This window comes from Oryctolagus cuniculus, chromosome 11, assembly GCF_051225735.1.
Source record: "Oryctolagus cuniculus isolate XC-2025 breed Fujian yellow rabbit chromosome 11, ASM5122573v1, whole genome shotgun sequence".
NCBI classification, from domain to species: domain Eukaryota; kingdom Metazoa; phylum Chordata; class Mammalia; order Lagomorpha; family Leporidae; genus Oryctolagus; species Oryctolagus cuniculus.
This window is the reverse complement of record NC_142877.1, coordinates 108,773,832-108,789,526: the sequence shown is the minus strand read 5'-3', so window position 1 is coordinate 108,789,526 and position 15,695 is coordinate 108,773,832. Positions and strand designations below refer to the sequence as shown.

The 15,695-nt window shown below is 54.1% G+C and overlaps 1 protein-coding gene across 4 annotated transcripts in view; it reads left to right on the top strand.

Annotated features, from left to right (window-relative positions):
• The window catches only part of NUAK1 (NUAK family kinase 1), a 73,433-nt gene that overhangs the window by 46,048 nt on the left and 11,690 nt on the right, over positions 1–15,695 (top strand). For 2 of the 4 annotated variants that reach the window (XM_017342131.4, XM_089307579.1), the window contains 2 exons: positions 1,864–2,015; positions 5,924–5,989. In XM_017342131.4, the coding sequence (XP_017197620.4) occupies positions 1,864–2,015; positions 5,924–5,989 (218 nt within the window). The other 2 variants (XM_089307578.1, XM_089307577.1) reach the window with 2 other exon arrangements.

Here is a 15,695-nt window from a genome sequence, read left to right as displayed (position 1 = left end):
AGTTGCTCAATGAATGTGGCTCGGTGGTAGGCCCTGGAGGCCCAATAATACAGACACCAGTAATAATAACTCCTAAGTGCTGGCCTTGCTCTAAGCTTTGAACATGGCCTCCCTGTGGTTCTGAACGTACTCATGTTATCTACATAGTTGACTAAAAGACGACAGAGAGGGCAAGACACTTCCCCAGAGTCACAGAGCCAATAAGAGTAGGAATCCTACTTGGGAATATCTGCTGCCCAAAATGACAGTTTTTTTTTTTTCTTTAGTTCCCTCCTTCCACATAGAGGAAGTGGGTTATGTAAACCAGTAGATAAATCCCCATAGTTTGAAAGTGCTGCAGAGGGCAAGTATTGACTAGTGAGAGGCCACGTGGAAGCCTCAGCTGCGTACGGTCTTGCCTGATGAGTCGCAGCGTGCCTGGCAGGTGAGACAGGTGGTGCTCAAGGCAGCCGGAGGAGCCTGCGGATGGGGAGCAAGCCCCAGGCCTGCAGCAGGGTGGGCCTGGGATGCTGATGAGATGGAGAGAGGCAGATAGGGGCCATTCAGGGAGCGCCCCGGGTCCCTGCGAAGGTTTGCAAAGCCAAGGATTTCCATACAGTTAGCATCGGCGTTGTTTTCGCTCAAAGGACATCTCGGGTGAAAGGCCAGAGTATGGAACAGGTAGCAGTGAAGAGGCTTTGGCCAGGGTGGTGCCGGGGGACCTGGAGCTTGTCCTGGTGGCCTCCCCTCCTTGTGGTGTGGCCGCCGGGAGTCTGCCTGGAACCCTGACCATGAACCTCACTGTCAGAGTCCGGGAGCGAAGCACTCACAAGCACTGTGGGCGGCTGTGTCTGTGGCCATGTAGAGGCTGAGTGAGGAGCGGCGGGGGCTGGAGGCAAGGATCCCTGCTAGAGGGCGTCAGGGGACCCCAGTGAGACAACTGGCTGCAGCGTGGTTCCCTGTCGGCGCTGGGCACCAGAGGTGATCTGATCCCAGCCAGCTCTTTGGGAGGGCTTCTCGTCTCGTGGTTCTGTTCTCGCTCGTTGGAGCCAACTGCCCGATGGCAGGCTGTGCTAGTTTCTTACCCCCCAGCGCCTCTGTTTTCTCATTTTACTAGTGGTAAAATTACAGCTATTCCCTTGGTAGTTTTTGGCAAGATTTAGTTAGTAGTAGCAGTCAGGTACTCCAAACCTTCTGTGAGCCTGGCGCACAGTAGGTGCTGCATAATTACTGTTTTATCCAGAATGCATTCGCAATGTTTGTGTTCACTTGTTTAATATCTGCTGAGCTCCTGCCACATGCCACATGCCCTGGGATTTCTGAGTGAGTGAACATCCGGGAGATGGAATGAATGATACCCAGAACGGATGTATAACAGGGCTGAGAAGGGCAGTGGGATCGTGTAGGGCTGGGGGGGGGGGGGCGCCGTAGGAACTGCGAGTTTTATTTTGAGTGAGCTGAGAAGCCTGGGACGTTAGGAGCAAAGAGATGACGAGATTGGGCTCCCACCTGGGCGTCCAGGTAACTGTTGGAGGTGGTTCAGGGACCTGGTCTCTGGCGGGTGGTTGCTACATGGTTGTTGCATCCTATTATCCGTGATCCTGTCTACAGGAGGGCCATTCTGGTGGGAAATGATCCTGGTGAAGGGAGCGGGGTCCCTTAATGTTACAGAGGCGTGTCCCGGAACAGGAACAACAATGCTGCTGTCCACCTGGCCGGGAACCCACCCCAGTGCTCCTGCATCCAGCGAGCCTCCCCGCGTCCCAGCCAGCGGGTGGCTGCCCGCTCCCCACTCCGTGACATCGCCGCCTCTCGCTCCCTCTCTAGTCCTAAGCGAGCCCGTTGGACGGACAGGACATTTGTTTACGGCTGTTTCCTCCACAGTGTTCGAGAACAAGGACAAGATTGTGATCATCATGGAGTACGCCAGCAAAGGGGAGCTGTACGATTACATCAGCGAGCGGCGACGCCTGAGCGACAGGGAGACCAGGCACTTCTTCCGGCAGATCGTCTCCGCAGTGCACTACTGTCACAAGGTAGGCTCCTGCCCGCAGCTGTGGCTCCGGGCGACTCCTCTGTTCTGTTCCGAGAGCACCACCTGTGTGCTGTGGGATACACGGAGCACTGAGAAACTGTGGGAGGGAAGCCACCGCCACTCACAATTCCAGAAGCCAGGCTCGGCCGCTGGTGACGTTCTTGTTTGTTTCCTTCTAGTCTTCTTCCTCCTCCTCGCGTTTATTTATTTATTTATTTATTTGACAGGCAGAGTGGACAGTGAGAGAGACAGAAAGAAAGGTCTTCCATTGCCGTTGGTTCACCCTCCAATGGCCACTGCGGCCGGCGCACTGTGGCCGGCACACCGTGCTGATCCGATGGCAGGAGCCAGGTGCTTCTCCTGGTCTCCCATGGGGTGCAGGGCCCAAGCAGTTGGGCCATCCTCCACTGCACTCCCTGGGCCACAGCAGAGAGCTGGCCTGGAAGAGGGGCAACCGGGACAGAATCCGGCGCCCCGACTGGGACTAGAACCCCGTGTGCCGGCACCGCAAGGTGGAGGATTAGCCTAGTGAGCCGTGGCGCTGGCTACGTTTATTTTTTAATTTAAACTTTTCAGTTTGAGTGGTTTTAGATTTACAGAAAAGTTTCAAAGGCAGTGAGTTGCCATGTGTGTGCGCTTCACTCAGTGCCGCTTGTATCAACATCGTATACACCTGTGGCGCATCTGTCAGTCCTGGGATACCGGTCTGCATAATCACTATCAACAGGACCCCGGGTTTTATTTGTTGTGTTTTTAAACTTTTTTTTTTTTTTAAAAGGATTTATTTATTTGAAAGGCAGAGTTACGCACAGAGAGAGAAAGAGAGGCACAGAGAGAGAGGTCTTCCATCCGCTGGTTCACTCCTCAAAGGGGCACAATGGCCGGAGCTGCACCAATCCGAAGCCAGGAGCCAGGAGCTTCCTCCGGGTCTTCCACACAGGTGCAGGGCCCAAGGACTTGGGCCATCTTCTACTGCTTTCCCAGGCCATAGCAGAGAGCTGAGTTGGAAGTGGAGTACTGGCTGGCGCCGCGGCTCACTAGGCTAATCATCCACCTGCGGCGCTGGCACACCAGGTTCTAGTCCCGGTCGGGGCGCCGGATTCTGTCCCGGTTGCTCCTCTTCCAGGCCAGCTCTCTGCTGTGGCCCGGGAGGGCAGTGGAGGATGGCCCAAGTCCTTGGGCCCTGTACCTGCATGGGAGACCAGGAGAAGCACCTGGCTCCTGGCTTTGGATCAGCGTGGTGCGCTGGCTGCAGCGTGCTGGCCGCAGTGGCCATTGAGGGGTGAACCAACGGAAAAAAGGAATACCTTTCTCTCTGTCTCTCTCTCTGACAACTCTGCCTGTCAGAAAAAAAAAAAAAAAGGAAGTGGGGTATCCAGAACTCCCACCGGTGCCCATATGGGATGCCAGCACTGCAGGTGGCGGCTTTACCTGCTATGCCACAGCACTGCCCCTCCCCCCAGGTTTTATTTGGATAGTTTTCCCATGAGGGTGCAGTTAGGGTACCTCACTGCATTTAGTTTTATATAGTTTGTGTCTTGCTTTTTTTCCTTTTGATACTTCAATCCAGATGGTTTCCTGTGCTATTAAAAATTCTCTGTTATTGTTGATTGTTGCACGTTTAGGCTGTTTCTCATTTTAGCTTTCAGATAAGGAGGTTGTCCAAGTGGAATTACTGGCTGGAAGGTCTAGTGCTGATTTCTGTGCTCAGGGTACTGCTCCTTCCTTAGTACACAAGCCTTTCATTGCATCACACCTAATGGGACGTGCTTTGAACAGCCACAGCGTAGCTGCCCTTGGTCTCTGCGGAAGACCAGGAAACAGGCCATTCCCAGCCACGTCGCAGCCGGTGTTGTGGTGCTCATCATTTCAGCCAGGATTTCCATTGCATTCCGACTTGTGCCCAGAACTGCCACACCTTACCTGTCCCAGTCGCTCCCTTGGAAGGCGATAGGACTTGAATCCAACACGCCATCCAAGACAGAGTCGTCTTCAGGACAGATCATTGTGCTGTGAGGCCTTCTGGCTTGTTAACTGTTCTGTTCAATTCCGAGTGACGCAGCGGGTCATCAGAAGATGGTTCTTCCAACCCAGAGCCCTGCACCTCTGTGAGCATTCTCTGACTGCTCTCTGCTCTCACAAAAGGCATTCACGGTGCAGGTAGCACAATATTTTGTATTTAATCACCAGATGCTACCATGAAGCCCCGCAGACTGTATTTTCATTCTCTGAAGGGTGTGAACACTTGCAATCTGCTTGAATGGACCTTGAAGAGCCCTAGTCCATCGTGTTATAAAACCGGGCATCTGGGGCTGGCGCTGTGGCACAGCAGGTTAAGCTGCTGCTTGCGACACCGGTATCCCATAGCGGAGTGCAGGTTCCAGTCCTGCTCCTGCTGCTCCGCTTCCTGGACACCTGCCTGCTCATGCGCCTGGGAGGGCAGCAGAGGAGGATGACCCCAGTGCTTTGGCCCCGGCCACCCATGTGGGAGACCCGGCTGGAGCTCCTAGCTCCTGGCTTTGGCCCGGTGTAGCTGTTGCTCTTTGAGGCCATTTGGGGAGTGACTTCCTCTGTCTGTTGCTCTGCCCTTAAAATAAGTAAATCTTAAGAAACAAACACAAATGCAACAGTATGAACCACACTGCTCCAAGACAGAATTAAACAAAGTCGGGTACTTGTATCCCCTGTCTTCCCTCCAGGAGACTTGATTTTGTGCATTTCTGAATTCAAAACAGCTCCCTGGAGGCCTGGATTAGAAAAAGCATGGCAGAAAGACATGTTTTCATTTCTGTCTTTCCACTCAGTGCTTTGGGAGGTATTAGGAACTGTCAGAAAGGAAAATAAACAAGAAAGGACCAGTTGTAAACACGTAGATTTGGAGCTAAAGGAATCTTGAATGAAAGACCCAGAATTGCTAGCCGGTGGGTTTGTTCCAAAGAAGAGCTTTGACTGCAGATGTCCTTTGTGCCGAATAATGTCCCAAGCCCACTCCTTCTGTTCGTCTGCTCAGCCCCAAACGGCCACGTCTTTCAGTCCTGCCGCCCTTCTCATGCCCGCCTGACCCTGGAAGATAATTGGGTCTTAACCGTGAATGGAGAGGGCCAGTTGTTACTGCCGTGCAGACTGACAGCCTGTGCGGGTAGGGACTCCTTTGCACATTTCAGCTGCCCACTTGTCACTGAAGTCGAGCCTCCAGGCCGAATGCAGAGGTCACACAGTGTGGCAGCCACCTGCTCTGGTGGGGCCAGTGGCCATTGTCTCATTGGTCTACTCCCACAAGTCACCTTCGACCCAGTATGGGGTCCTCCTGAGCCAGAGAGAGGGACTTTCAGAGTCCTGCCTCCGGGCCCCTTCCGAAACACCGCAGATCCGGATCAGTGTCAGTTACCTGGGTCAGAATAAGATCGCACCAAGCCACTTGCCAACTTGGGAGATGGGGGCGGGCAGACAGGCAGACAGACAGGCGGGGCCCGGGATCCCCGCACTGTGCATCGGCTGGGAGATGCACATGTGCCCTGGGAATCCCGTCCTAGACAGACACTGTTTGTCGCTGCTGCGGAGGTTAGATTGCTTTCACACAGTGGAACCGCATTCCGACACAGTATCCCCCTGCTGTTTCACAGGCTCTGGGGGAGAATGGATTCCAGTCATTTTTCCCTTAACCACACAGCAAGTGACTAATGCTCTCCTGTCCCGGCTGGTCGGCTGGTCGCTGGCCACCGCGGGAAGGGAGGGACGCGTGGCAGCGAGCTAGCGAGCCCGAGCTGCAGCCCTGAAGCATGGGCCTGCAGACCACCGGGCTGGCGTGCCCACCCCTTCCTTCCGTAAGCCGCTGCACCTTCCTCTTTGTCTCCTGTGCCCTCACTGCAGCCGCTCCCATCCATCTCCCTCTTTGTCTTCTCGTTTCAGAACGGGGTGGTCCACCGGGACTTGAAGCTGGAAAACATACTGCTGGATGACAACTGCAACATTAAGGTAAAGCTCTGGCCTCGCTGACGGACGGCGCAGGGCCTGGGCATCGCAGCCAAATGGGGGCTGTGCGGGTGCGGGGAGTCCCCCAGCTCGGGCTCTGGGTTCAATTCAGATGATTAAATCCAGCAAGCATTTATGAACGTCCTGCTGCATACCAGCCGTTGTTCATCCTGCTGAGATGTCTGGGCAGTAGTCTATGCCTGCAGACAGCTTATGGTCTAAACCACCGCCACAAAGATACTTCCAGCATCCAATGCACTTTCTGTGTATTTCGCATCACACTTGCCTGCTATTGCTAAATTCAGTCTTCACCCTCACCCTACTGTCTTCACATCATTTCCCAGGTAGGGAAACTGAGGCAAAGAAAAGTAACTTGCCGAGGCTCACACAATGGTGGGTAGTGGAGTTGGGAACTGAACCCCTATCTCTCTGACCTGCGAGCCCAAGTTCAAGTCGCTGTACGTCATTTTGTGGCAGGACCTCCCAAGTATTTTTGATCTGAAACCCATCCGCTGGCCGCTTTCCTCCTGCCCCTGGAGCCAGCCGTGGGACAGTGCGGATGGTGCGCACTGCTGGGGAGCAGCAAGCCCTGTTGTTTCCTTTAAGGGAGAGTATTATTGCTGGCTGCTGCCGGCACTGGAGAACTCTCTCCTGGCCAACAGGGTTCAAGTGCCTCCTGGGGAGCATTTCGAATGTCCTTTTGATCACGTCTGCAAAATAAGCAAATTCGGTTTCAAAATAAACGGAGCTCCCTGCGTGGGTTTCATTATGAAATGGCCTTAGCACTCCCAGTGCCAGCAGGAGCCCTCCAATTGGCCGTTCGTGACGTTAGTGGCTTGTTCCCGGCCCCCGGAGAAAGCATGGGAACAGTCTTGCGTCTTCTTCTTTTCCTGGTTCTTGCTGCTATCCATTGAGGGGTGCATGGTGAGACTGTTCCCTTGCATGGCGGGGGGCAGCCATTTGGGTTCTGTCTGCAGGGTGTGGCAGCAAGCTGTGGTCACAGTCGTCCTTGGAGGGGACCCTGGAAGCTGTGTGCTGGTGACCTCTTGTTCGTGCAGACTGATTGACCTCAGCTGCAAATATGTTTCTGTGTAGTCTATAGGGTAAAGAGGAAGTAGCTGGTCGAAGCAGCTCTCCCTGGAACAGGAAGTGAAATCTCAGGGTCTCTCTCCATCTCTGGTAGAGTGGCTGGGTCACAGGAGCAGGAGCGCTGGCTGGGGGTAGAAAATTCCGGGCCATGTGATTCGGTATCTGCTTGGCATTGGGAAAACCAGTTCACCGTGATGCCTGCGCTGTCCAACACCCACAGACTGGCTTTGAGGACTAAATGAAATGCTGTCTGTGCTTAGCTTTATAAACTGCTAAGCGCCGTGTGCAGATAAGGGAAAGTTAAGAGCAGTAGGTTTGAAACGGGATAGCCTGGGTGTGAATCGCAACTCTGCTGCGTACCAGCTGCAGGGTTGGTGGCAAAGGATTCCCATCCAACCCTTGGTTTCCTTGTCTGTGAAGTAGGGACGCCAGTTCCTGTCTCTGGGGCAATTGTGTATTGTTCTTTTTATTTATTTAATGTTTCAATGAGTGTTAGCCAAGCAGTTACTGTGTACAGAGCTCAATGCCCAGCCCTGGGATATCAGTAATAAATGTGAAGCTTTTAGACAATTCTGTGGTCACAGCAACCAGGAACCTTGCCTGAGTGGGAGAGGGCATTGAACCTGAAGTCAGCTGCTCTGAAGGTGCAGGTCCTGGCCTTCTAAGGGTTTGTGTCATTGACGTTGGTGATTTTCTCTCTGGATTCTTCCTGCCACCTGCCCCTGGAGCCCTCAGAAGGAGAGGACGTCTTTACAAGGCCTGGAATGTGAGCCTCTTGCCTGGGGATTGGATTCTGCGGTCTAGTGTGACCTCTGGGTCCCATGATGTAGTCCCAGAAGTGATAAGGCACATAGCTTCCTAGCAAGTCATAGAATTCCCCACCAAGGGAAGAATGGTTGCAATTCTGAAAGCAATTGTGCAGGGGAACAATGAGGCAGGAGCCTAGAAGAATGGCTCGTTTGCATAAGCAACAGGATCACAGTGCTGTGCCCGGCAGCTCCCTGGGCCAAGTCCTTCTAGGTAGGATTCCTGTGCATCGGGTAGGGAAGTAACAATTCTTTAGAACATTCTAAAATGAAAGCCTCGGTTGTATCTTTCTCCTTGTCTTTTCCTTAAGAATTTCTGTCCCTGGCATTTCCCAGGGTGGCACACACACACACCAAACAGAAACCGAGTCTCATGAAGACTCTTGAATGGGGGCCGATGTTGGGGCCCAGTGGGTTAGGCCTCCGCCGGCAATGCCAGCATCCCACGTTGGAGTGCTGGTTGGAGTCCTGGCTGCTCCGCTTCTCATTGGCTCCCTGCTAATATGCCTGGAAAAACAACAGAAGATGGCTCCAAATTTGGGCCCCTGCCACCCACATGGGAGACCCAGATGGAATTCCAGGCTCCTGGCTTCAGGCTGCAGCCTGGTCTAGCCCTGGCTATTGTAGCCATTTAGAAAGTGAATTACTGGTGGAAAATCAGTCTCTCTCTCTCTCTCTCTCTGTCTCCCACTCTTTCAAATAAATAAAATGCATCTTTAGGAAACTCTTAAATTCTTTCTCTCGTTGTTCACAGACTCCTACTAAGATCTGAGAACCTAGAGCTTGAAAGAACCTAAAGGGTCATTTTCCAACCCCACTTTTTCCTGATTATGAAAGTCTTAGGTGACCTGCCCCCGATCCTGGGGCAGCCCCGGTGTTAGTGTCACTGTTTCCCTTGTGTGGAGCAAATGGTGCTTGGCACACAGTAGGTGTCTACAGAGATGCTTGATTTTGGAGGGAAGGAGTGACTGGCAGGATCAGAACTCACATGTCTGAGTGTCATCTCACACCCACTTGCAAGGTCTTAAACAATGTGTCTCAGCTGGCGTGGATTTGCCTTCCGGCTATGTGTGCTCAGCTCTCCCTGACTCAGCATTTTGGAGAAACATATTTAGCAAGGGCACTTGCTGACAAAGCCAGCCAGACACATGGCCGCAAGCTGGCCTCTAAACTCCAGAGTGCCCAAGCCATCGGTGCCGAGACCCTGGGGACCACGGATGCAGCTGGTACCGTCTTTTCTTGGCGCCCCCTCTGGTGCCTCGCTGAATCCAAGTCTGTCTTCCATGCTGTCCAGGGCAGAGGACTTCAGCCGAGGAAGCCTATAAAAATGCTACTGGTTTAAATGTGTCACGTGTCACTGCTGTTTTGGTGTAAGCCATGTAGCCTATTCCTCTCCCTTTCCCTGCCTGATGTGGATTGGCAAAGAACACATCTGGCATTTTGGAAATTATTTGGCCCCTGCGAGAGGGTGTGGCTTCTAAAAATATTCACACAGTCGGTCGGCAGCAAGAATGAGAGCGATGTGCTGCTTTGGGTTGCATTCCAAATGCTGCGGAAACTGGCCTACTAAAATAGCACCCAGCACAGCATTAATTTGCAATTAATAAAAACGGGCCAGATTCACAGCCCACTCTCTGGGAGAATGGAATGTGGATGATTCCCATAGAAGGCTCCTGTCCGAATGTCGTGCCCCGAGAAGAGGGCCAGTCTCCAGGGTCAGCCGACCTCCTCCAAGAGGGCTGGGAATCCGGTTGCCACTGCTCAGAGCACAGGGACAGAGGGAGATGGCCTGCTGTCCCTGCTCCCTGATGACAATGGAAATGCCACTGCTGCAGATAAGGAGAGAAGCTTTGAATGGCCAGGGCCAAGACAAGATCGAACCCTCTGGGGCTTAACAAGCAGGCCAGGCAGCTTGGGCTCAAGGGGCCTCTGGGGTTTGATCCTAAGCATGTGAGAACCTTGCATTCATTAATTCACACGTCAACCAATTCATTTATTTGTTCCGTTAACCCTTTGTGTGTGTATCCATGCGTATGAGGGTCTTCGCAACTTAGGAAAATGTACACTATGTAAAAACTATGCATGGAGGGCAAACTTTTTTTTGGCACCAAAGTAGACTTTTAATTCTATTCCCCCACACGCTTTATGGAATCCCCGCGTTACCACCGTGTGTGCCTGCACTCTCTCAGCTCTTACCGTACTTACCAAAGGAATAACTATTCGATGACAGATAGTTGCCAAGTTCCTGCCTGGCCCTGTGCTGGGTGCTGGGGATTTAGTCGTGGATCTCGGGACTAGGAATCCAGCCGTTGTTCAGCCAGCGGTAGTAAGAGGAAAGTGACGAAGTTAGGCACCTGCTCCTCCGGTGGACTCAGAATTCCAGTTGGGGACGCAAGTAATGAACACTTAAATGCAGTAACAGTGTTGTCCCTTGCGGCTCCTCAGGGGATGGCCAGGTGGCAGATGGAGCAGGCTGGTCGGGGAACCGCTTGGATTGGCCTTGAATCCCTCTTCTCAGCCAGGTGTTCTTGGGATTCCTGACCGAGGCACGTGCCATCCCCTCTGTGCAGGGCTCTCCCCACTCCTCTCTTCTGGGCCTCCCTTGGGGCTCTGCCTGAAAGCCTCCTCTTCTAGGATGGCTTCCTCGATTCTCGGTCCCTTGGCTGGGTCAAGTGGCCTGTGTCATGTGTCATGGAGTGGCTGACTAGGAAGTGGGGGATGGACCCATGAGCCCTCATGGAGGAAGTGGTGATTGAACTGGGTTTTGAAGGGCGAGTAGGAGTTCGGCAGAAAGGAATGTGACAGTGACCTTTCAAGGTGGGGAAGGAACAGCCAGCACAGGGACCGGGCAAGGACCTGGAAAAGAACAGGAACGTTAGTGAGTCTGCTGGGATTCAGACCCTCCATGGGCCTTATTTCTCTTGGCGGGGAGGAGTCTAATTACTCCTTCACAGATCTGCCCGAATTTGCCCTCCATCCAAGAGCCTGTGACACGAGGGCCCTGTTCCGGTTCCTGCTGTAGTCAGGGTCACCTCGTTGGCAAACGGCTTCAGAACAGCTGTCCCCGGGAGACTCTCCAAATGCTGATGATTGGAGGCCAGGCTGCCCGAGCCGCGAGCGCCAGGAGCTGGTGCCGGCTGCTCACAGCTTCCCCTGAGAGGAGCCCATCCTGCTGTCAGTGGGCTCTCTCGCTCTCGCTCTCTCGCTCTCTCTCTCTCGGGGCTGGGGCGGCGGGGAGCTGAGATCTCTGATGAATGCTGGCCCCGTGGTTCTGCTCCTCGGGCTGCTTGCTGTCCCGGGTGGAGCTGCCGCCCCACACAGTTGCTGTCCTTGGGAAGTGCTGTGCAGAAAGCCCCTTGCCTCGCCCACCGGCTTTGTGGAGAGCTTTCCAGTCCGGGGCAGCTCCTCACCCGCCCCTCAGCCAAGCCACTTGACCACCCTGGCCTCGGTTTCCCCATCTACAAAATGGGAAAGATGAGGGGACCCTCCCCCGAGGGTGGTCGTGAGCACTGACTGCCTCCGTGTCTGGAGCCCTCACGGAGCAGTGCTGCCACTGCTGCTGCTGTTAAATCTCACTTCGATGGCCACAGCACCGCGTGGGCGGTGCTTTTGCGAGTCTCTTTCCCGAAGCTTGGGTGAAGGAAAGAAGACCTCGCGTTGATTGCAGCCCTACTGTGTGCAAGGCCTGGCGTCAGCGCTTCTCAGGTTGATTGCTTCATTTGGCTTCAGACTAGCCTCTCCGGGTGGCTTACGTTATCACCACCAACCCCTTCTTATAGACGAAGAAACACGGGATGGGAATGGCTAATGGGCACGTGCACCCACCCCCCAACTTGTTAAAATGCAGATTCCCATTCTCTAGAGGCCTGGGGCAGGGCCTGAGCGTCCCTGTCTCTGAGACCATTCCCGGTATGGTCCTGCCAGGGGTCCGTGCACCAGACTCGAGGAGGGAGGTGGGGGAGGGAGAACACGATGCCTTGGGCTAGATGGATGCTGGTAGAGCTGAGGCTGGGATGGGAACTGGAGCGCAGAAGCCCCAAGTCCTGTACTTGACATTCAGTGCACCTGCTGGATGTACCTGTATCACAAGTGAGTGATAATCATAGCCCTTACCTCCTTGTTAGGCAGTGTTTAGTGGTTTCTTTTTTTTTAAATGTGTATGTATCTATTTTGAATGTCAGAGTGACAGAGAGTGAGAGGCAGAGAGAGCGGATCTTCCATCTGCTGGTTCTTTCCCCAAATAGCTGCCGCAGCCAGGGCTGGGCCAGGCAGAAGCTTCTTCCAGGTCTTCCACAGGGGTGGCAGGGGCCCAAGCACGTGGATCATCTTCCACTGGTTTCCCCAGACCATTAGCGGGGAGCTGGATCGGAAGTGCAGCACCTGGGACGTGAACCAACCCCTGTGTGGGATGCTGATGTTATAGGCGGCTCTGTCACAACTCTAGCCCCAGCGTTTAGCGCTTTTGGTTCTAAGTTTGCTTTGCCTTGTAGGCAGCTGTCAAGTTAAGCAATCCATCAGTGTTAGCACGATGGCTGTAACTGACCGGAGCCAGCCAGACCCAACACTGTTCCAGGGGCTTTCCAGGACTATTTGCCAGTCCTCTCCCCACCTTACCAGGTGGGTTCTTTGAGTCCCATTTTGCAGATGGGGAGATCGAATGAGGTGCCAAGTCCCACCGACCATCTGGTAGCCACAAGGTCAAGGTTAGCCCTGGGCTGTCTTGGCTGCAGGTGCTCCACATTCCTCTGAGACACTGCCAGGGACTGTCGGATTATTACCATCAGCCATCATTAACTATTAATTAATATTAATTATTCGCAGCCTTTGCTAGGGGTTCCTATTAGCAAGCTGGCCATTCCGTTTACATCAGGTGAGCTCATTATTCCTAGTGTTCTGAAGTGTTAACTCTCTGTTTTCTGGTGCTAAAATATTCCAGACGTAAGCTCACCATGCGTAGGTCTACACTCTGGGGCACGGAGTACGTTCACATTGTGGTGCAGCCGTCACCACTGCACAGCTCCAGAACGTTCCATCTCCCCGAGCTGAAGCTTTGCACCTGATTAATGATGGCGGCCCATCCCCCCGGTCCCTGCAGCCACGTCCCTGCGGTAGGGAGCCGGGTCCATGCGGCGTGCGACCTCCTCATGCACTTTTCCACCTCTGACTCTCATCCAGCAAGCGCACCGCTAGGAACCCTCGAGATCAGCGAAACTCCACCCACGAGGGCCTCGAGCCTCGACTCCCTGCTTTCCGTTTCAGTCAAGGCTGAACTGGACAGCGCAGTGCCGGGATGGGGTGGGGTGGTTCTGAGCCAGCATGGGGCAGGGAAGTAATCCAGCAAGAGCAGAAGTGCCAACCAGGTCCCTTGTCCAGCGCCTCCCGCGGCACGGGCACGGGCTGCAGAGCCTGCTGCCTCCTTGCTGCGGAGTCGCCTCGGGGCCGGTTGATGTCTGTGATGGAGAAATCACACAGCTTGCGAAGCCCTGCGCGTCTCTGGGCTGCGGCTCCTCTGCGGCTCTGCTTTCAGAACCGGGGGCGGGACCCGCATCCCCGACAGTGCCCTTAGGTCACAGCAGCCCTGGGAGATGCGACTGTTTTGTTTTATGATGCTTAAACTCAGTATTTCCCAAATTTCACCTTCTCCTTCCCTCTGTTCGTGGCTTTAGCCTTTCCCTAGAATCCTCTCTGCTATGTTACTTCATAATTTTATTCAAAAGCGATATTGATGTACAAAAGAAGCCCTAGGTAATGACCGCGAGTGGAAAGGCAGCGTTGCTGGAAACCGGATAGCGCGGTGAGGCTCTGGATGGCTGCTGACGGCTGCTGCGGGCTGGGGCGCTCAGCACCCTCCTCTCTGTGGTCAGCGCTGACCTCCTCCTTGACTTCACCCAAAGTAAGGGGGAGGGATCGAGCAGGCAGTGAGTTCCCCCCTGGTGACGCAGTTCATTCATGCCATCACCGTTCTACGTCTACAACTTCTCCATCGAATCCTTCTGTGTTGAGAGTCAGCAGGTGTTGGAAGAGGCTCGGTTTTAAGTATCACGGAGTGAATTAGCCGTGTGGAGTTAAAGGTGGGAAGCAGGCATTTGTGCCGTCACTGTGGTCAGCTTTCTACATGCTTGGAATCATTGAATCTTCGCCAGGACACTGTGGGGGTAGAGAGTCTTTCTACCCCCCATTTTACAGATGGATAAGTCAAGGCTTCCGCAGAGTTTCATAACTCATGGCTGTTTCTTATGAGGGGTTAATTTGAGCTCCCTGGCGTCACATCTTAGCGCTGTTTAAGTGGCTCAAAGTTTGAGAATCTGTGTGTGTGTGTGTGTGTGTGTGTTGATTAATACTGCTTTTCTGTTGAGGTGCCAAGAACACTGGCTGATCTCAATTTCTATTCGTCTTATGTCCGTGGCAATGACAGCTTTCCTGGGAGGGCCTGATAAGCATCAGTCTCTGAGGATGGGAGTGGCCGTGGCATAAACACAGTGCTCTGGCACAGCCACAGAGCGTGCCAGGACAGCCGGGCGTGAGTGTGTGCGTGCGCAGCAGGTGCCGCGCACACACGGGGTGGGGGGGGGGGCTGGCAGCTCATCTGGTGGCCCAGATGTTGCAGAGGCCGCAGGGCGGGAAGTGTTCCTGCCTGTGTCAGCTCTGTGCTGGCGGCCAGCAGGAGGAAAGCCCAGCCTGGGCTTCGTCTGTCGCAGGCCTGCAGCCGGCCCGTTCCTCTTCTGATTGATACGACACACTTCATAAAGCTTCCAGCACTTCCTGCTAGCGAGTCGAGGGCCTTGATAAGAACATGGAATTCAGGGAATGAGGTGCCGCCGGAGCCCCGAGAATGCCTTCGTGGAGGGCCGTTGTATGCCAGCTGCTGTCAGTGACGCTGCGTTCATTCAGGGACAACTCATGTTAGGGGCTGCGTTCAAAACAGGGCCCCCGTGGGGTTCATCCAGGCAGCTGCCTGGGCACGGGACTCGCCCAGACGATTTATAAGCCTCACGTTGAAGTCAGCTTGGGGAGTAGCAGAAACCCACATGTGCAAGGCTGGCCTAGACTGGCGGGAAGTAGGCAGATTCCCCAGGGGCAGTGTGGCCCAGTGGTTTGAAGCTTGCAAGATGGAGGGCTTATACTGCTTCTTTTCTTTCAAAAACAAACAAAAAGATTTATTTTTAAACTTTACTTGAATGTCAGAGTTGAGAGAGAGATTGAAATCTTCCTTCTGCTGGTTCACTCCCTAGATGTCTGCAATGACTGGGGCTGGGCCAGGCCAAAGCCAGGAGCCGCATCTGAGTCTCCCATGTGGGTGGCAGAGGCCCAAACACATGGGCCATCATCTGCTGCTTTTCCCAGGCCGTTAGCAGGGAGCCGGCTGGGAAGTGGAGCAGCCGGGTCAGGAACTGATGCCCATATGGGATGCTGGCATCGGCAGGTGGCACTGTACCTGCTGCCCCACAGCCCCAGCCCCCTTGTGTTGCTTTTTACCAGTTTTGTCTCCGTATATGAATACCCTCAACTCCCTAAACCTCAGCTTCCTCATCTGTTCCATGGGGTTTTAAAAATAGTTGTAGCAAGTGCCGTGGCTCAACAGGCTAATCCTCCGCCTTGCGGCACCAGCACACTGGGTTCTAGTCCCGGTCGGGGCTCCGGATTCTGTCCTGGTTGCCCCTCTTCCAGGCCAGCTGTCTGCTGTGGCCCGGGAGGGCAGTGGAGGATGGCGCAAGTGCTTGGGCCCTGCACCCCGTGGGAGACCAGGATAAACACCTGGCTCCTACCTTCGGATCAGTGCGGTGCGCCAGCTGCAGCGTGCCGGCCGGCGGCCA